The sequence below is a fragment of the Hemitrygon akajei genome, chromosome 9, assembly GCF_048418815.1.
Source record: "Hemitrygon akajei chromosome 9, sHemAka1.3, whole genome shotgun sequence".
Taxonomy (NCBI): domain Eukaryota; kingdom Metazoa; phylum Chordata; class Chondrichthyes; order Myliobatiformes; family Dasyatidae; genus Hemitrygon; species Hemitrygon akajei.
Genome location: NC_133132.1, coordinates 113,699,562 through 113,722,352, shown reverse-complemented (window position 1 = coordinate 113,722,352; position 22,791 = coordinate 113,699,562). Strand labels below are relative to the sequence as shown.

The 22,791-nt window shown below is 39.3% G+C and overlaps 1 protein-coding gene across 1 annotated transcript in view; it reads right to left on the bottom strand.

Annotated features, from left to right (window-relative positions):
- tpo (thyroid peroxidase) overlaps positions 1-14,510 on the bottom strand; it is a 71,434-nt gene extending 56,924 nt beyond the window's left edge. Inside the window, exons 1-3 of the mRNA XM_073055446.1 lie at positions 14,476-14,510; positions 8,947-9,116; positions 5,588-5,720 (exon numbers count right to left, since the gene is read on the bottom strand). Of these exons, the coding sequence (XP_072911547.1) occupies positions 5,588-5,720; positions 8,947-9,116; positions 14,476-14,510 (338 nt within the window). The remainder of the gene's footprint in view (positions 1-5,587; positions 5,721-8,946; positions 9,117-14,475) is intronic.
- Between the last annotated feature and the right edge of the window lie 8,281 nt (positions 14,511-22,791).

Here is a 22,791-nt window from a genome sequence, read left to right as displayed (position 1 = left end):
TTTAGGAGCTGAGCAGTAATGTTGCAGCTATATAGTACCCTGGTCAGATCCCACTTGGAGTACTGTGCTCAGTTTTGGTCGCCTCACTACAGGAAGGATGTGGAAACCATAGAAAGGGTGCAGAGGTGATTTACCAGGATGTTAACTGGACTGGGGAGCATGCCTTATGAAAACAGGTTGAGTGAACTCAGCCTTTTCTCCTTGGAGCACTGGAGGATGAGAAGTGATCTCATAGAGGTGTATAAGATGATGAGAGGCATTGATTGTGTGGATAGTCAGAAGCTTTTTCCCAGGGCTGAAATGGCTGTCACAAGAGGGCACAGGTTTAAGGTGCTGGAGAGTAGGTACAGAGGAGATGTCAGGGGTACGTTTTTTACTCAGAGAGTGGTAAGTGTGTGGAATGGGCTGCCGGCAACGGTGGTGGAGGCGGATATAGAACATAGAGAACATAGAATAGTACAGCACATTACAGGCCCTTTGGCCCACAATGTTGTGCCGACCTTCAAACCCTGCCTCCCATATAACCCCCCACCTTAAATTCCTCCATATACCTGTCTAGTAGTCTCTTAAACTTCACTAGTGTATCTAATATGATAGGGTCTTTCAAGAGACTTTTGGATAGGTACATGAGCTTAGAAAAATAGAGCACTGTGGGTAACTCTAGTAATTTCTAAGGTAGGGACATGTTCGGCACAACTTTGTGGGCCGAAAGGCCTGTGTTGTGCTGTAGGTTTTCTATGTTTCTATGAATTTTAACTATCCTAAGGTGATTGGTGAGGCAATAAATATGTACCCCATACCCGCAAAATGCTTTAAAGATAAAATAAAATATTTCTGTATGTGTATTATTCATTTCAAATTGTTCCATTAAACAGTTACAGTGGGATTAGCAGAAGTACATAATATTCTACACCAACAAAGTCCAATTAAATGAATAATCAATCAGTTTGAAATACATTAATAAAATGAAGAATGTGGGACAAAGTACTGAGAAAGGATGTTGGAATTAAACTAAGACAAATTTACCTTTAGATAATGTAGATTATGTGCTTAAAGATTTGTTAATTTGCGAGCCCATAGATCAGAAGCTGTTGCAGAACATCAATCTGAAGTCCCTTTTTGAACAACATGAACATGATAGGCTCTTAATGTAAATTTCCATAATTTTGTGGAATAATGTGATTTTATGTTCACATTTTGTGACAGTCCAGTGTAAATAATAAAATTATCAAGACAGATGCTTTTAGAATTAATTTTCATGCTCAAATTTTTTTTGGTTATTATAAAATCGTGGTTGATTTAAGTATGGGTGGTGAGATGCTGAATATTTATTGCAGCTCTTTGTAAATTTAATGTAAGTGCACCCTTATTTATACCAGCTGACCATGATGTAGAAGCAGGGCAATGTGAAGGTATGAACACAATTGTTATGTTGACCTTCACTGCAAAAGGAAGACTTGGCTACAAATAAAAATAGACTTTCCTGTAACTACACAAGACAATAGTGAGAATGGCTGAAATACTGTGCAACTGCTGGTTTTCACAACCTAAGGGAGGATATGCTTGAGACAAAAAAAATGCAGCAAAGGTTAATAATATTGGTTCCTGACAAATGGGTGTAGTATGATTGCCTGATGTGAATTTCAGTGTGGAAAAGAGGAGGAGGGAGGGAGGGAGGCTGCCCTATGCAGAGAGATTAAGCAGATTGGGCCTATACTTTGAAAAATAATAGGAAACCTCATACAATATTCTTATGGAGCTTGTCGGAGTGAATATAATGATATTTCTACTGGTTGGGAGAGTTAGAACTCAGAATATGCAGCTAGCCATTTAGGTCTGAGATGAGAATAAAGTACTTCCTTCAGAGTCAGAGGCGAGTGAATTTTCCTTGGATTTCTCTATCTAAGAGGACAGTAAAGATTTAGTAACCAAGTATGCTCAAGGAAGAGAGTGTTAGATGTTTAATAATTAAGATAGTCAAGGGATGTAGGATTATTGATTATAGAATTGCTCTTGAGAGGAAGAAAAGCAGCCATTATCTTATGGAATTGTAAAACAGGTGTGGATGGCCTGTTGATGCTTCTAATTCTTGTGCCTTGAGCTGGAGAAACCAGATCAAGATTGCAATCTTAGTACCTGCAGTTCTGGGCAGCCAATCTGCTCAGGAGTTAATTGGCTAGTTAATTTGATTTTTCAACATATGATTGCTTTAAATATATGAATATAATGAACATCTGTCTTAAGCCACATAAAATATTTCCTTTTTACAATTCTTTTCCTTTTCTTCTCACAGCAGTAAAAACGTAAACAAGAGGAAATCTACAGATGCTGGAAATCTGAGCAACACACACACAAATTGCTGGAGGAACTCAGCAGGCCAGGCAGCATCTATGGAAAAAAAGCACAGTCGATGTTTCAGGCTGAAATCCTTCGGCAGGACTGGAGCAAAAAGCAGAAGCGTAGATTTAAAAGTGGGAGAAGTGTGAGAGAAACACCAGGTAATAGGTGAAACCTGGAGGGGAGGGATGAAGTAAAGAGCTGGGAAGTTGATTGGAGAAAGAGACAGAAAGCCATGGAAGAAAGAAAAAGGTGAGAGGAGCACCAGAGGGAGGCGATGTGCAGGCAAGGAGATAAGGTGAGTGAGGGAAAAGGGGATAGGAAATGGTGAAAGGGGATGTGTAGGGGGAATTACAGGAAGTTTGAGAAATCAATGTTCATGCCATCAGGTTGGAGGCTACCCAAACAGAATATAAGGTGTTTTTCCTCCAATCTAAGTATGGCCTCATCGTGACAGTGGAGAAGGTCATGGATGGACATATCAGAATTGGAATGGGAAGTGGAATTAAAATGGATGGTCACTGGGAGATCCTGCTTGTTCTGGTGGACAGAGCATAGATGTTCGGTGAAGCAGTTTCCCAATCTGCGTTCAGGTCTCACCAATTTACAGGAGGCCACACCAGGAAACCTGAACACAGCAAGTGACCCCAACAGACTCACAGGTGAAGTGTTGCCTCACCTGGAAGGACTGCTTAGAGTCCTGAATGGCAGTGAGGGAGGAGTTGTAGGGGCAAGTGTAGCACTTGTTCTGCAAGCAAGAATGGTGCCAGGAGGGAGCTCAATTTGGAGGGATGTAAAAACATGGTGAGAAAGAAGCCAAGTCTGTACCTCCTTAATATGCAGGCTGGTTTCCTTCACCCATGTTTTGGAAATGGGAGAGAAGAATGCATTATGTAAGTATCTAATGTAGTTTACCAAATTAGTCTATCAATCCTTGATCTCACATGCACTAGTGATGCATGGACTTTCTGGCATTAGGAACGCTAGAATGCACACTGTATTCCATCCCTTTGACTCCCACTGAAAAAACTGTGCAGCTTGAAGATCACAGCAAGACTCTCTCCGTTCACCACTACACAGTAACAAAAGAGGTACTACATTTGTTTAAAAACATAAAATATATAGAATTATCACATTAATATAAAAAGTGATTTGAAATGAATTTCCAGTCTTTGGGAATAGGGGAAGAAGTGACTGCGATGGGAATGCAGAGCCCATCTTTGGAAAGCCTGGTCGTTTGGCGTGGGATTGAGTATTGGTTGAAATGGACTTTTGAAGTTTCACTCTATTGTTTTGGTTTTTCATCCTGGGATGAGATAATGGAACCAGCCAATTCTTCTCAGTTTGTTTTATTCATAAAGCCTTTCAACATGAATTGAAAAAGTAAATGAGTTTGGAATCTTTTTGAAAAGAGCACAAAAGGTGAAAATCAAAAGTAAAACTTGTCCGATGGAAATCTTACAGTAAAAACAACATGCTGGAAATATTCAGCAGATCAGGCCATCTCTGGTGGGAAGAGAAACCCTTCATCAGAACTGGGAAGAGGACAAAAGAAGCTTATTATGTTGCTGGCTGGCTGAGGGTGGGATATGTCTCTGATAGAGTTAATTAGGATGACCATGGGGATAAGAAGCAAACAAGGTTACCTGGTCAATGAGTGAATGGCAGCAGGAATAGAGAAATATCAGACAAAAGAATATAGGAATTGCAATATGCAAAACACCAATGACCATAATGGCTAATGGAAAATGATACAGACTATGAAAAACATTTATATGACAAACTAGAACATAGAGCAGTACAGCACAAGATAATCCATGATGTTGTGTCAGACAAATCAAACCAGTGATTCCTAATTAATCTAATTATTTTCACCTACACATAGGCCACATGTCTCCATTCTCTGCATATTTATATAGTACACTAGAGTGTCTTAAATGTTTTTATACTCTGTCTGCACCAGCACCCCTAGCAAGGCATTCCACATCCCCACTATTCTCTGTGCTAAAAATGCTTTTCACATTTACTTTCCATTTTTCCCCTATCACCTTCTGAAAAAATAAGGGAGAAAACGGAAATTATCAATGCTTAAAAATTTTGTGATTGTGACATCTCAGCAGCTGGCTGATTGGGGCCAGAAAACGAGAAATAGACTCTGGATTGAAATGGAGATCTACCATAGGGTGGAAACATTGGTTACATCATGTCCAGTTGAACAAAAGGCAAGTAAACTATGGAGAGGAAGCATTCTTCAAAAAGTAGTGTAAACACCATCTAGTTTGCTGACACCTCAGACTAAATGACTCTCCTGGGTGTTCTCAGAAGAACTATATTAGCTTAATGAATCGTTGAAAGCTGAGACCTTGCTCGAGAGTCAACATCACTATTATGACTTATAATAGGACCATGGACCTGTAAATAATGTTTGCAAATATCATTTTCTACATATGGTTGAAGATTTGAAACATATTTTGATGTATTTTAAATGATGTTCACAAATCCAAAGGATTTTGAGAAGTCGAAAGTGGGAAGCCTATTTTTGAACAGCAAGGCAATATGAACAGAAATGTCAAACTAAATATCAAATCACTTATGTCTGTTGACACCACAGATAATTCCTCTGTTCTTCTTCAAATCAGCACCATAGATCATTTATTTCCAACCAAGCACACAAACAGTAGGAAGCTTGATTTAGTATCTTATCTGAAAACCTTATCTTAGGCAATACAGCACTGATGCTTTAGCTGAACTATGTTCAAAATATCTGGAGTTGAATCCATACTCTTACATGTCAAAAAAATGTGCCACCAACTGAGTCACATTTGACACCCCTAAGGCATTTTATCTAGCTTGATTTTCATTTCTCTTTTACTCCAGGTGCTGATTTCTCTCATATTCAATATGGCCTTTTTCAAAGCCAACATTAAAGTATATATTTTTACAGGACTATCCAAAAAAATATGAATTTACTATAGATATTTTTTCCTGGTCCTTGGTTACTAGCTGTTGACATTTCAGTGTCGACACACTGTGAAGCAAAATACTCAAGGATTGAATAGTTCAGCCACTTGAAGGAACACAAGCTCTTTATAAGACAACGCTAGAAGCAGGCATATGGAACATTAGTTATTGGAAAAGTTGTGCTAAGTACTTGGCTAATGTCAACATCCAAATACCTTAACATCTGTGATATGGAAAAGATCCAAGTATTATAATAAAGAGATGAGTAAATGAAGAAAGTTCCAGAAACCTGTTGTTGCAGTTCCCATCAATCGACCTGTACTTTTGGGCTAAACAACTATTGGAACACTTTGGAGGCTGCATGTGAGGTAGACATCCTGTTGCAGCATGAAGAGCTTTCAACACGTTCGGAGAGAGTAGACCTAAATCAAAATGGAAAAAAAAATCTCTTATTTAAATTGACAAGACTTCTTTTATTACTCATAGGACATATCACATCTGGACTGATATAATAATTTACATTAGGAAAATATATTTTTGAATTACCACCACCATTTCTTCTGGTGTTGTATCACTGAAATGATCATTCTTCAGAAGACCTGGTTATGAAGCCTTGAATTAATGAAAGTATTGCAGACATCTGGCTTTGATTTACTGATACACACAATGCCGAAATTTGAATAATGGACCTGGACCAGCTTCCATCAGGAATTTAGTCTGTCGGAAAACTCCTTGTTCTGGTTACTTGATGCTGTTGTGTTGGTTTCTCAGGCACTGACACAGCATGGGCATTGATATAAAGCATAGACTCATTACAAGTCTGAAATGCTCTGAATGAGAACTTAATTTAAACCAAAACTGACTGTCAGAGCAGGTGTCTAAAACAAAAATTGAATCTTTTGTGTATGTAAGTGGGAGATCAAGCAGCAATTTCAAGGTATACTGTTATGTTGGTTTGTCACTTGGTCAGCTGACTGTATTCAGGGAAAAAAAAGCAGGTTTCATACTTCTTATGACTGCAGGAGGTTACCTGAAAAATATTTGATTGATGGTGCCTGATAAATCTGTTGAAATTCTTTGAGAAAGGAGAGAGAGTGGATGTTTACTTGGATTTTCAGAAGACCTTTGACAAAATGCTGTACGTGAGGCTGCTTAACAAGATAAGAATCCATGGTATTACTGGAAAGATACTAGTATGGATAGAAGATTGGCTGACTGGTAGGAGGTAAAGAGTGGGAATAAAGGTGGCCTTTTTTGATTGGCTGGTAGTGTTCCACATGCGTTGGTATTCAGACCACTACTTATCACCTTATTTCTCAATGATCTGGAGAGTGGAAATGATGGCTTTGTGGCACTAGTCAGACTACAGAGTACTGTGAGCACTTTTGGTCCTCTTATCTAAGAAAAGATATGCTGGGGTTGAAGCGGGTCCAGAGGAGATTCATGAGAATGATTCTGGGAATGTAAGGGCTACTGCATTAGGAGTGTTTAATGGCTCTGGGCCTGTACACAGTGGAGTTTAGAAAAATGAGTGGGGAATCTCAATGAAACCTCCCAAATGCTGAATGGCCTGGATAGAGTGTATCTGGAGAAGTGGGACCGTCTAGGACCAGAGGGCACAGTCTCAGAATTGCAGGACATCCATTTAGAACAGAGAGTATTGAATCAGTGGATTTCATTGCCATAGCTGGTTGTGCTGGCCAGTTTATTCAGTATATTTAAAGCAGAGGTTCATAGATTCTTCATTAGCCAGGTCACAAAAGGATATGGGAAGAAGGCAGAGAATTAGGTTGAGAGAGATAATAAATCAGCCATGACGGAATGGTGGAGCAGACTTGATGGGCTCAAGGGCCTAATTCTGCTCCTATGTCTTATGATTTTATGGAATCGCTTCAGTATACAAATTAATTTTTAACCTCAGTATGCTAACAGGAATCACTATAAAAGGAATCTGGAGCAGTAGCATACTAGCTTTAACTGTAGCCATAATATGCAATATATGTGTGCACATGTGTGATTGACTGCATGTCAACAAGCGATCCTATGTTTAGTTCTCTTTAAATGTTATAAAATGTAAATTATAATCACATTTACTATAGAATCGGTAAGGCACAAGAGGAGACCATTCAGCCAATTAAATCTGTGCTAGTTCCTATGAGAGCATTTTGGTGATGTCCCCACGCTGTCTCCAGAAACTCAGGTTATTCTGTATCCAATGCTGATCCAATTCCCTTTTCAAGACATTGATTGTCTCTTTTTGTTCCCTTACAGGCAGTGAATTCTAGATCATAGGTACTTGAGTGAAAAATAATTTCTCCACCTGCTCCCCATAACTTTTAGCAAAAGCTAAAAGAAGCATGTGTCTTTGAGAAATAATTGACTGAGGACACAACTGAAGGACTTTTAATAAATATCAGTTCTCCTGGAGAGAGGACAAAAATTGATTTGATTCAAACCTTATGAACTGACTTCATTATAGTCAGTGTGAGTAGTATCATTTTGAAGTTTGTGTGATTCTCACAAAACCTATTTACCTTCTAAGAATTCTAAGAATGCAAACTCTTTCTTCATTAGTTTGTTATTTTGAGTGACTAGATTTATTGACAACAATAATCTTCATGAGTTTCAATACTGTATATTCATGTAAAGGGTATGATTAATGACTTGGCACTCAGATCTTTGCATAATGTTCTGCAATAAACCTCTATATGTTTTCTGTCAGTAAACTACCTGGAGCATGGCTAGACCGCAGAATATTATGACTAATAATAGATATTCAGCAGCAGTCTAATATTAGTGATAAATCATCTGGCTACTCTCAAATAATCTCCTTAAAAATGCTGTCAACCTGCTTGGAAATATATTTTCAAATAACTTTATAGTGTTCAAATGCATCCAAACAGAAAACTTATGCAGCAGAGGACAGATCATTTGAAATAGACAGTATGCTCCTTAAATACTCCTGCAGCGGCTTAACAAATGTAATTTTTAAAAGCTTACGTCATAATATATTAAATAAGGCAATAAAATGGTTGAAACACATAATCCTTTTCACATGCCAGAGCCAGATTTGAATTCTGTTCTGACCAACTGTGCTAAAGTTATTTTGTCAATTGTGCCTTCTAAAGAATCAGCCCAGTTCCAAATTAAACTGAGATTCAGGCCAAAGATTTATATATTATAGGGCAAGATTAGTAATCTAGAACCTGGAATTATAATCTTGAAAGCACAGGCCTTGTATCTGCTGTGATTGCATAGCTGGTTCTCTCATGTTCTGACCTGTATGGCCTTTGTGACATTATGTTATCTTCCAGAGGCAACAAGATTATGTCATAAATTCTGGAATTTCATATGGTTCCCGTATCCTAAATTGTTTCTGTTTTTAATTCCATCTCAGTTATACTCTAGAGGGGAGAATATTTTGAAAATAATTTATTTTTATAATGGTAGAGCACAAATACATATTTTGGCAAAAGCAGAATGGCAGGAAGACATTCATTCTTCATATGCTGGATCTGATCTTTGAACTGATAATGACACTGACTATATGGGCAATGTTTCACTTTACCTCAAATGAACATTTGAGAGAAGAATTCCGATACATTCAAAATTTCCTTTGATTTGTGGGGATTGACAAGACCTCCTTACCAGTAACATTCACTGATCTTCTGTATTTCTTGTGTACGGTCTTTTGGATCAGAATCAAAGACATTTCCATGACCTCAGCAGCTCTTGAAATCTTTCTGCTCTCAGAGTCTGGCCGCTTGAAAAAAGACATCAGCTCAATAGAAGAGGGCACATTACTCACATTGATATCCCTGCTAGAGAAAAATAAAGCCAAGTCATCACATGTCAGATTGTTAATGAAATGTAGTAGTATTTGATCAAATAATGTCAAATGACCTTTATTAGTTTTATACAATTACGGTAGTACAAAACAAAGTTGATTACTCTGAGATGAATTTGTGTATTCTAGTTTTAGAATATATTACATTGACAATCTGTTAGGATCAGGGTTAAATCACCAGCACATGTTGCGAAATTTGTTAACTTAATGGCAGCAATATAAAGCAATACATGATAATTTAGAAAATATATCAATAAGTAAATCAGTTATAGTATATATATATATATATATGAATATTAAATAGTTTAATTAAAAATAGCACACAAACAAAAATAATTAAAATAGTGAGGTAATGGTCATGGTTTCAATGTCCATTTAGGAATCAGATAACAGAGGGGAAGAAGCTGTTCCTGAATTGCTGTGTGTGTGCTTTCAGGCTTCTGTATCTCCTTCCTGACAGTAGCAATGAGAAGACAACATGTTCTGGATGATGGGGGTCCTTAATAATGACACTGCCTTTCTGGGACCCTGCTCCTTGAAGATATTTTGGATACTATGGAGGCTAGTACCCAAGATGGAGCTGAACAGTTTTATGACTTTCTGTAGCTTCTTTTGATACTGTGCAGTAGCACTCCCCATAACATACAGTGATGCAGCCTTTTAGAATGCTCTCCATTCCATCAGCAGAAGTTTTTGAGTGTTTTAAGTGACATACCAAATCTCCTCAAACTCCTAATGAAACCTAACCATTGTCTTGCCTTCTTTATAGCTGCATCACTACATTGGGATCAGGATAGATCCTCAGAGATTTTGAAACCAGGAACTTGAAATTGCTCACTCTTTCCACTTCTGACCCATCTATGAGAATTGGTTCACATAGTTTTGTTGAAATAATAGTTCACATAGTTTTTGGTTCACATTTGTTCCCTCATCCTACCCTTTCTGAAGTCCACAATCAGATCTTTGATCTTACTGACATTGAGTGCAAGGTCGTTTCTGCAGCATCATTCATCTAACTGGTATATCTTGCTCTTGTACACCCTCTTGTTACCATCTGAGATTCTGCCAATAAAGATTGTATTATTAGCAAATTTATAGATGACATTTGAGCTACGCCAGCTACACAGTCATGGGTATAGAGAGAGTAGAGCAGTAGGCTAAACACAAATCCCTGAGGTGTGCCAGTGTTGATCGTCAGCGAGGAAGAGATATTATTACTAGCACACTGTGATTGTGGTCTTCCAGTTAGGACGACGAGGATCTAATTGCAAGGGAGATAAAGAAGCCCAGTCTTTGTACCTTCAAATGTGTTTTGTCAAAACTACATTATAAAACACAAGAAAATATGGATATGGAAGGCCAAACATACATTGGACAATTAGAGTTGAACTTGTGCCCCTGTTTTCAAGTACGTTTTTGATAGTGCAAGTAAATATTTTTCCCTACAATTCAATTATTCCAAACAAATTGATTTCTTGGGAGAGTTAAAGATATTTTAATTGGGATTACAATATGATCATGCAAACTGATTTTACTGCATTCACTACACTCATGTGAATGATCCTTGATTATTAGTAGCCTTCCACCTTTTGTGCATTGATGAATGAGTTCAAGTACAATGAGTAAAGTGTTCATTATAAGCACACATTTATAATGCATAGGGAAAGAAGGACTCCAAGTCCTTTGCAATTCAGTGGGCAACAGAATGCAAGGCATTTCTTCATGGAATACCACAAAATAAAGAAAGGTACATGGGAATGCAAATGCTGAAATCCAAAGTAACACACAAGATACTGGAGGAACTCATGAATCAATCAGTTTCTATTGAGAGAATTCACTATATTATGTTGCCTAACCTGTTGAGTTCCTCCAACATCTTCTGCGTTACACATCAAGATAGCTTGGGTGAGAAATCTGTGTTGATAAGGTAGGTAGTCTGAGAACACCTTACAGGTTCTGGTCTGACGTTATACATCTCCTTATAGGAGAAAATTGGGAGGGGCTGAGGGACAGGTACTGGCAGTGCACAGTTTATTAATGTGATAAGTATTCCACGTTTCAGACCAATATTTTGAGATGTCACCAACAAACCCTTGAAGGACTCTTATGCTGGAGTTGCAAAGCATTTGAAAATCCCACTCAGTTTTGATCATCAAGAATTTTCTTTCTACCAGTTGCATGATATTAGAACAGGATATAAGGGCTGCTTCTGTGGAGATTTAAGGAATCTATGTAGAAATCTGCAAGTAACCTAAGTTGATTTTGTTGTAATGTCAGTATTATTAAAAGTAAGTTAATACTAATCGAGAAGCTGTTGGTAGCAACAGGCGGGATCCGGGGTTTGTGGGGTCTTTACTTCCGCTCTTTTTACTCCCATTGTATATAGTTTCTCCACCCATGCCGCACGAGGTACCTGGAAGCCTCTGTACTGTAAATATCATTTGCTGTCCCAGATAAAGATGCTCTTTTGGCCATCAAGTTGTCGAGTGGTCTTTTTGTAAAGTAGAAGTTACCACATATTTTTAGCGACGAGGTAGACTGGTTTTGTGAACGGGTTGGCCCCATTTATGATCAGGAGCTGTGAGCGGGCGAGGAGCCTCGTGTTCAGATGGTTACGTTCGGAACGGTTGGTATGTTCGACGAGCAAATCGAGGAGTGGCCGGAGTACGAGGAAAGGTTGGGCCACTTTTTCTGTGCTAATGCAATTACTGAGGAGGCTAAGAAGCACTCTATTCTCCTGAGTGTGTGTGGGGCAAAGATGTACAAGCTGATACGGAACTTAGCTACACTGCGGAAATCGGGAGAAATTCCGTACGACGAACTGGTCAAGCCCATGGGGAACCACCACAATCCGACGCCTTCGGTGATAGTTCAACGGTTCAAGTTTCACAGCCATGTCCTGAAGCCAGGTCAGTCTGTGGAGGATTTTGTGGCCGGGCTTCGGCAGCTGTTGAGCATTGCGATTTCAGAGCCGTGTTGGACGACATGCTCTGTGACAGATTAGTCTGCGGCATTAATAATGCCGCTGTACAATGTCGCTTGTTGGGGGAAACCCCACCGTTGACTTTCAAGACAGCCCTAGAGATTGCCCAAGGCATGGAGGTGGCTGCTAATAATGCCAAGGATATACAGAAAGGATACGGGGTTTGCAGTCGGTGGCAGTGCTCCAAGTCAGGAGGGAGACTGGTAAACAGGCAAAGTGGGTGGATGTTTTCGGTGTGGAGGAACACACTATGCAAATACTTGTGAATTCAAAGATACTGTCTGCCATGCTTGTAGCAAGAAGGGACATTTAGTTAAAATGTGCAGGAGCATAAAGGGTAAGGTTAAGCCTGGGCAGGGGAAAACTCAACAGGCTCAGGCAGCCACACACCACCTAGGAGAAGCAGACGAAGAGGCAGCATGTGCCTACAGCATGTTTGGGGTGGAAACGGATGAGGGACCACCTGAACCATATTATGCCACAGTCACTGTCAGGGGAAAGGACATTAAGTTCGAGATTGATTTAGCGGCTACTGCATCAGTCATTAGTGAAGAGACCTACAGGAGGACATGGGGATCCAACCTGCCTCCCATCAGACCATCTAAGCTCCAACTCAGGACCTATATGGGGCAGCCCATACCTCATTTAGGGGTGTTATATGTGGATATTTCAGCCGGGAGCCAGAAGGCTGAAGCCAGGCAGGTGATAACTAAAGGCAGTGGGCCTAGTCTTCTGGGCCGCGATTGGTTTTGCAAAATCCGGCTCAACTGGCATGAATTTAAGTATGCATACACGACGGAAGAGCATGAAGTGCAGCGTGCAGCTGAAGTCGCCAATGGCAATGTGAGTGACAGACATAGTCCGGACACATTGGAGAGTGAGCTCGCAGTGCAGCTTGTGGCTGTTCAGCCTATTACAGGAGCAATTGAAGTTACCCCCTCAGCACTGAAAGCCAGCACGCCACTTTCAGTATGGAGAAGCAGTGACCCAGCTCTTGTACCACCTGCCCAGTTACAGCAAGGTGCATCTCAGCCTGATGATCCCGCTAACAGGAACCTGCATGTGAAGCCAATCGTAATGGTAGCAAACGGGGCACCCACAGACGATGTAAGAACAGAGCCTCCAGGACCACCAGACAAGCATTCAGAAAGCACTTTTAGTGATTTGACAAAGAAAGTAGAATTTTCTAGAGGCGGTGGCCCCCTGGGAATCCATGTGGTACCTTTTAACTCTACACTGAGTGGAAGAATCCTTGGCCTGAGTATTCGTGGTATTGAAGAGAACAGCCATTCAAGAAAAGAGAACCTGCTCCAGGAGAATGAATGTATCATCAAAATCAATGACTGTGATTTAACAGACAAGACCTTTGTTCAAGCACAAGAGATTTTCTGAAACGCATTGCAATTTCCTGCTGTTGAACTCCAGATAGTTCCAAGTTATAACAAGGAACTTTATGAAAAATTTGCAATTGGGTCTATTCTGAGCCACGGTCGTGAATATGGTTCAAAAACCAAAGTTCCTTCTTCAGTGTGTTCCAAGCCAGGTGGCAAACCTGCAGATGTCACTAATGCTGAGAATAGCTTGCCACCAATTTCAAAGAAGCTCAGTAGTCCAAAACAGTTAAGGAGCAATGACCACTTAATGCATACCAGGAAAGCATGTCCACCAGTGACTTTGCCAGAGGGAGAGACACTGGCAGAGGGGGCAGTGTCCCCTGAAGAGGATGGACATTCTCACGCAGACACACAGACCCCTTTCGTGTCCCCAACACTAGATCCACCCAAAACATCCTCACCAACGGTGCCTGCTGGGTCACCAGGGGTGGTGCGTAGATCGCAGCGCACTCACAAACCTCCTGACAGACTGAATCTTTGATTGGATTGTTTCTTTTGTTGTTAGATTGAATGTTGAATTTGCCATGTTTTTTAGGTGTTTTTGTATTGGTAAACTGTTGCTAATGATACCACTTTTTATTTCCCAGTTCTTCTATATTTGGGGAATGTTGGATTTTAAAGGGGGAGAAGTGTTGTAATGTGAGTATTATTAAAAGTAAGTTAGTACTAATCGGGAAGCTGTGGTGGCAAGAGGTGGGATCTGGGGTTGGCGGGGTCTTTACTTCTGCTCTTTTTACTCCCAGTATGCATTGTATATAGTTCCTCCACCCATGCCGCACGAGGTACCTGGAAGCCTCTGTACTGTAAATATCATTTGCCGTCCCAGATAAAGATGCTCTTTTGGCCATCAAGTTGTCGAGTGGTCTTTTTGTAAAGTAGAAGTTACCACAGATTTCTTTTTAAGAGAAATGTTTATTTCCAAAGGGTTCACTTGTCTTCCATAATGGTCTTACCTTTTCATTGTGTGATATATTGATTTGTCAACCATGTCTAATCCTCTTTGAACTGCGTTAGGCAAAAAGGGATCTCCAAGGTTCTCTGAACATTCTTCAGAATAGAAGAAAATGGTGAAACACACTTATGAATCATCTCATAGTAATGAAATTACTAACAAAAAATTAATCAAAAACTACTGGAAACATCCATCAGGTCAGGCCACATCTATGGAAAGAGAAACAGAGTTAATGTTTCTGGTTGGAGACACTTGATTGTGAATGGGAAAGAGAGGAAACACATTGCAGAGGAGGCGTTGGAAGCTTTGATTGGACACAGGACATATTTCTGATAAAGAGAGACCAAGATTGCCATGGAAATATGTTATGATCGATAGCTTGATGAGAACAATTAGAGGTGAAAATGGAACAAATATTATCAAATGAGGGCCATTAGAAACACAGAAATGAATAAAGGTGGAAGATAGATTAAAAATGTGTCCAGCTGGTCAGATTGTACTATTCGAGAGTGGGAAACCTGAGTCAATATCACAAATGGATGATGTACAATTGAAGCACCTAAATCAAAGATAGTATGTTATTTGAGATTGTAGAATGTGATATTTGAGGTCAGAAGCTTCAGTGTGCTCAAATTGAAGGTGAGGTGCTATTCAGTTTACATTGGACTTTATTATAAGTATGCAGGAGGTCACAGACAGAAAGAATAATGAGAAAGAGAACTGAAGAGGCAGGTGCGTCTGATGGTTTAGCGAAGCAACTGCAATCAGCCTGCCACCGACCGGTCACAGACTAGCCATTCCGGAATCCAGATCCTGTGATGAATCTTTGAAGTTCAGTCATTGTTATACTGAGGCAACATGTATCCAAGAGGCCAAATATCATATCTGCACAATCTGTTGTATTATCTGAGCATAGAAAGCTACAGAATAAGTGATAGTAATGGGGATTAGTGAGAAGGACGTGGGGGACAACTCACAGAATCTTTCCTCCAAGACAACCACTTGAAAAAATAAGTGGTCGTCGAGGCTCTGGCAGAGTATGGCACACGAAAAAAATGGGGATTAGTAAAGGTTGGTTTCATGGCTTGTATGGGTATGGTAAGTCAAAAAATCTTTTTTTTTGTGGTGTATAGCTCTATCATATTAGCAACATGATCAGACCATGTTTGTGGCCATCCATTATGTCAGCAATCGTTATTGGAATTGGATGGTTTAGTTTTCCAGACAAGGCAAATGAATGACATAGACAAAACTAAGAGGGAGACAGGTCAAAAAAAGCAACATCCAGAACAAAAATTCAAAATATTCATGGCCTGGTAATATAACTCAAAATGAATCAAAGCATTTTATATTGTAAATTATAATGGAAAATTATAGCCTACCCTTTCCAGGCAGACACCAAGGGAAAAATAATCATCCTTGGTCACATATACAAAAGTGCAGGAACATGTACCTCAATTCTGAAATGTTGGGTATTGAAAACCAATATTGTGGATATAGCACAAATGGCCAAAGATAAACTTCTCCTTAAATCTCCACTTCTAGAAATTCCAAAAGCATTAAGAATGTTTTGAAAAAGAGTACCATTGGTTAGAAGTTTCAGTGCAACAATGATCTCTGAGACAAGGTTAGAAAAGTGGTGGCTATGGCAGTTTTAAAATATGGAAGCAAGTGTCAAACTCGAATGGATCAAAGACAGTGGAAGAAAATAAATCTTTGTTCTTGCCATGTGCTTGGAGATTGAGGCTGTAATTTTGAGGAACTGTTTTACATCCTCCATTTTGCAAGACAAAGTTGTTTGGCATTCAGTGGACCAAATGATGCTTCAGGTAATCTGTTGGATCATTTCCAAATAAGGAGTAATTTGTGAGCTGTTCTTTGGTTAGATATAACATGTGAGTTTGTGAATGCTGGGGTCTGTGCCTGCCTGGACTGATTCAAGCTGGTTATTGTAGAGAACAAAGAGCCCATAAATCACCAGTTGTCACTTTAGGTTCAAAGCCATTAAAAAGGTGTTAAAGATCAATCTGGTGACCTATAGTCAATGACACTGAAAGGTAATATCTGTATTGATAAATAATGAATATAATAGTAGATGGTTTGAGTGCCTTATCAGGAATAGATCTTTCAAGAGTCCCACCATCGAAAGGAAGAACCCTCATTTCAGGGTTTGGGAGAAGAAAGTGAGATCTCCATCTGGCTAGTGGAGATCCCCTATTTTGATGTTGTAAATTGGCAAATTGGTCTGAGTGAGTATTGATATAGAGGGAACTCTAGTTGTTGCCCCAGGGACAATAAAGTGTAAGCTTCAATTAATGAAAAAGTTAGGTAGTGAGTTTCCTAACCCAATTCCATTGATGAACAGTCAGCAAAAGAAATAAAACAAAATGAATAAAGTAATAACGGAAGCTTTTTTCCCCTCATTATTTAAATTGTTTTTTTTTTTAAATAAAGAGAACATAGTACAAAGGAGAATTGTGCTGTGTATAAGAAATGTATCAAATGTACAATTCACATTTATGAAAGAGGTGCACCCATAGTACAAACATTATCACCCCACCCCTCCCAATCCCCAACTCCAAGCCATCAATGCATTGGCCAAAAGGTTAAACAGAACCTTTGTCCCCACAAAGCTGCATTGGTATAGAGAAGGTGTAGTTTTCTAATACATAGGCTGTTGCATGATAACAAATATGAGCCCAAAGAGTTTTACTGGAAAATGCTGGAGGTCAGGGATTTATGTACTGAGGAAAGGGAGAGAGAATGGACCTTTAGTCCAGCTGGGAATTTTGAAATTATTCAAGAAAGGGTCCCCACACCTTTTGGAACTTCATGTCCAAATTGAGGATTGAATAGTGGATCTTCTCAGGATGTAGACTGGACATGATGTCCCTGAGCCACTGAGTGTGGGTGGGCAGGGCAGCATCCCTCCACCTGAGCAAAACTGCACGCCTGGCCAACAGAGAGGCAAAAGACAGTGTGTGACGTTTAGTCGGACTTAGGTGCATGTCCCTCTTTCCGGAGGTGCTGAAAAGAGCAATCAAAGGTTGGTTCCAATTTGTAATTAAGTACTTGGGATAGAATTTGGAAGACATCAGTTCAGAAAGCATAATGGTCTCCACGGCTTCTTTCTTTCGAGTCCTATTCTACATAATCATCTCTTCCAGCCTTCTATACATGATTGAACATTTCAAGACTGGTACAAAAAGGGCATCAGATGCTTTAAAGATCATTTTTAGACAACTGTTTTGCATCATTTGAACAACAGTCTGCAAAAGTTTAATCTACCCAACATTCATTTCTTTAGATATTTGCAAATTAGACATTTTATCCGCCCTCTGATACCTGACACAAATGCCATTGATATGCTTCTTTGTTTGAATCCATTGTGCAAAGGTCTAATATCTTTTATCTGTGACAAGCTGGCGGTGCTGAGGCGAGCCTCTCTTGACAAAATTAAAACTGGTGGGAGCAAGATTTAAATTTTTCAATGTCAGATGAGGTATGGGATGAAGTCCTCAAATTAGTTAACTCAACCTCTTTGTGTGCCCGCCACTGCCTGCTACAGTTCAAGGTCATACACAGGGCCCATTTGTCTAAAACTAAATTATCTCGCATGTACCCAGGTGCTAATCCCTGTTGAGAAAAAATGCAAAAGGGGTGAGACTTCCCTTATCCATATGTACTGGACATGCCCTAGTTTGGAAAAATACAGGAAAGATAACGGAAGTTTTTTTAACCCCTTCTCCCTACTCATAGTAGTTCTTTGAAATAATGAACTTTAAAAACTTACCTGTTGTGATCATTTCACCTTTCTTATTGAAAGGGACAAGCAATCTCTTGCAAAGAACCACAACTGCAAAACCCAGCATTGCCATTAATCTCATTCTGAAGGACAAGGTCAAAACTAGTGGAGCAGAGAAGAAAGAAATACATATTTGAAATTAGTTATTTAGTGAAGTGAACTGATAAAGTGTACCCCAAAGGCTGTTATTAATATGATCATGTTCACACTGGCAAGATAATTATGAATACTCTGACTGCAGTTCTAAATGCTTTTCTCTGTTAATTGAAAAGTCACTAATGCGCCACATACAAGTGGCAAGCCCCTAGTGAGGTTCTGAGTTAAAGTTACTGTTCGGGTGGCAGTTTGTTGAGTAGACCTACATCAAGTTCATTTACACCTTTGATGAGTATTCATCCATTACAACAGTGGCTACAAAAATACACTGGCATTGTTGAAATGCAAAACAAAAAAACTGCTGGATGCAAGTGCTAGGCCTAGCTGTGGGTTTTTCTTTAAGCCAAGTTCAAATTCAAATTCAAAATTGAAGTGTCTAATTTTCTCACTGAAATTATGTTCCATTTGTATTAAATTTCCTTTATATTTTATTCTAGCAATATCAAGGTGTTTCTAAGGTTAGTTGCTGATTGGGTCAAGTGTGAAAGATTATTATGGTGGGGTAGTTGCATGTACATACTTTACAGTGATGGGTTTAATAGCACCATCCTATTAACATTTGCTTATTCACAACCTGTAAACTCAACTGCTCTGTTATCACAGTTCAAAGTTCAAAGTATATTCATTATCCAAGTACACAACCTTGAAATTTGTCTCCTAACAGGCAGCCATGAAATAAAGAAACCCAAAACAATCCATTAACAAAACAAAAAGACCATTGAACACACAATGTGCAGGGAAAAAGAACACATCATACAAACAATAACCGCAAGCAAATAATATTCTGAACTGAAGTTCGTAAAGAGAGCCACATAGTTGAGCACAGAGCCGAGTCATGGAGCTGACCTGAACTGGCCCATCCCTTGCCTCTGGCCCCAACCACCTGCCCTTTTCAATCTGGCTCGCTGCCTAAATCAACCTCCAAACATTGGTTCAGTCACTCCTGTATGCTCTGGTGCCTGGACCCTGCCGTCTCGATTCGGCCTGTAACTGACCTCTTTGATTCAGCACAACACTTAAATCGCCGATCCTCTTCGGGACCTGGACTCTGCTGGCACGATTCAGCCTGTACCCATCCTTTCCAATATAGTCCTGTGCTTAAGCCTCCTTCCAAATATCGAGTTCAGTTGACTCGGTACCCTCTGGTACCCTGATCTCACCGCCTCGATTCGGTTTTTGGCATGATACCACACTTTCCTCAAAGCTTTCTGACGAATTCACAAAAATAAGACTTCGCCTTCAAGACCAATGAATCTCACAGAAATGCTGCAATGCAGATATGTTTAGAATGATAAGTCCTTTTGTAATAATTATGTTCCTGTAATATCACAGGTTCCATATGGTAGGCTGGCTCGGAAAGTTAAAATAATGGGACCCAGCATGTGCTAAACTGGAAACAAAGTTAGTTTTATGGTTGGCGGCAGAGGGTAATAATGAAGAATACTTTTCTGACTGAAAACTTGAGAGAGGTGCTGAGCCACAGGGATTGGTACTGGATCCTTCCTATATTATTTGTCACATATGTTACTAATCTGAATGAGAACACTAGTGGGATGATTACTATGTTTGCAGATGATGCCAATATTTGCAGTAAAGCGGAAAGTGAAGAAGGTTGCAACAACACCAACTGATGTCTATTTGCATTTACAGGGAGGCAAAGGGATAGCCAAAACATTGGGCTGAGACACTGCATCAGGATTCAGAATGTGAAGGGAAAGTGGACAGTATAAAGAGATTAAAGGGAAGGGTGAGACAGGAGTTAGTAAACGATGTGGATCAGGGTGAGGAGGGGTTGTGTCTCCATGTGACATTTGCCTTTTCCCTAATAGCACAGAGCTGAAGGTGGCTTTCATAAGCAATTATTCACAATTGCAAGCAAACAATGGGCGAATAAAACTAGAAGAATAAATCAGTGTCTAGTTAACAAACAGAATGGCTTCATTATCCTGCCTGAACAAATTTGGAGATGATACCAACATACTGGGTTGTATCTCCAATAATGGTGAATCAGAGTACAGGAAGGAGACCAAGTGCCTAGTGACATGATATCAATGCAACAACCTTTCTCTCAATATCAGCAAAGCAAAAAATACCTGGTCATTAAATTCGGGGTGGGTGGGGGGCCTGGCAATGCGCACTCTCCTGCTTACTGCAATGGTGTTGTGTTAAGAGGGTTGAGAACTTCAAGTTCCGAAAAGTGAAAATCACTGATAGGTTACCCTGGTCCAGCTGCATAGACACCGGAAGCCAAGAAAGCTCACTAGCACCTTTACTTCCTCAGGAGGCTAAAGAAATTTGGCACGTCCCTGACAACTCTTGCCAGTTTTTATTAATACCAATGTTAAAAGAATCCTATCTGATGCATCATGGTTTAGCATAGGAACTGCTTCTCCCATGGCAGCATGAAACTGCAGAGAATTGTCGTCACCATTTAGCACATCTAGGAAACAAGGTTCCCTGTCACAGACTCTATATACACTTCACTACTTTGGTAAAGCTACCAACATAATCAAAGGTTCAACCCACCTGGAACATTCTCTTTTCTATCCCCTGATACAGAAGACTGAAAGCTTGTACGACAGGGCTTCTATCTGCATAAGACCATTGCATAGTTCCCTGGTATGATAAGATAGACTTTTGACTTCACAAGTAACCTCATTATATTATCTATCTCACAACGTCTTGGTTTCAATGTGCATTTTATGTTCCCTGTAACTGTAAAACTTTATTCTGCATTCTGTTATGGTTTTGTCTTTTATTTCCTTAATGCACTGTTGTAAAAAATTGATCTGTATGGCAAATATGCAAGACAAGTTTTTCACATTCCTTGGTACAGGTAACACAAAAATAAACCAATTAACCAGTTTACAAATTTACAAGAATCAATAGTTAAAATTGAGTTTTTTATACTTAAAAATTTCAGTTTGCATATTAGACCATATTGAGTGATTACAAGTTTTAAGTACTATTCATTTTAACATTGCCTACACATGACAATTCAACATCATTGATTACACTAAAATATTGAAATATTCGATAAATTAAACCAATTTCCACAACTAGACAAAGATATAAGCTTATTTACAAAAAATAATTGAATTAGTTAAGTGTTGAACTAGGTATTAATTTGGTAATCATATATTACATACATTTAAAATGGTGAACAACTGCAAATCTTCAATAAAAATAAAGAATGTTAATAAATTGAACATTTTACACAATTGAATCAATTAGTAGTAAAAACTTCCTCCGATTTCACATAGATTAATCAGAGCAAAACCAGTAATACCTGATTGCTTTTCAAGGTCCTTCCTTTAAGACTGATTTCTTTGGCTTTTACCAAATCTATGGCTCTCTCAAGTTTAGGAGTGTATTTTTTTGGTTTGTTCTTTCTCACCCCAAGTGCCTCATATCATTCATACCTTTAAATATTCTTCACAGTCTGTTACATGAGCTTTTCAAAAACCTTTGAGTACGCACTCTCAAAACTCTTCAAATCAAAGCTGGACTCACTTGTTGAGACTGACGTCAAGCAAGAACAGTTTCGTCAATGTAGCAAGCTTTATGTATCCAAGAGCTGTACATAAACTTTGAACAACTAATTTGAGTGGAAGTATTTAATGGAAGATCAGCATGGGGCTCAGTACTTGATTCTTTGATATAAAACAATGCTTTATAGACATGGATAAGTGAATCATACAAAATAGGGTGAACAATGAAGAAAGCTGCAGACTACAAGATCATAAATGTGGTCATGTTGACCTTAAATGGTAGGTGAACTTTATGTGAAATCAGGAAACAAAGGAGCAAAGAAGCAGAGGGGCATTGCAGAATTTAGATGACAGAGGGATCATGTGTAGGATCTGTGTCTTATCCAACCCTTTTATCTCTAATTGAGAAACTGTGATTTATAACAAGGTAAGTGACTAGGAGTTGAGCTTTATTTTAGTTTACTTTTGGATCACTTGATCTGCTGTAAAGTCACAGAATAACAACTAGCTGATTCCTTGCTGTCCATGAATTATTGTGGATTGGCAACGTCTCCTCCACAATCACCATCAGCACAGGTGCATCACAAGGCTGAATGCTTAGCCCCGTGCTCTACTTGCTTTATACTTATGACCATACACAGTTCCAAAGCTCTATTCAAGTTTGCTGACGGCACAACTGTCATTGGCCAAATCAAAGGTGGAGACAGATCAACACATAGGATTAAGATTGAAAATCTGGCTGAATGGTGCCATAACAACAACCTCTTACTCAATGTCAGCAAAACCAAAGAGCTGTTTATTGACTACAGGAGGAGATAATTGGAGGTATATAAGCCAGTACTCATTAAGGGATCAGAGGTGGAAA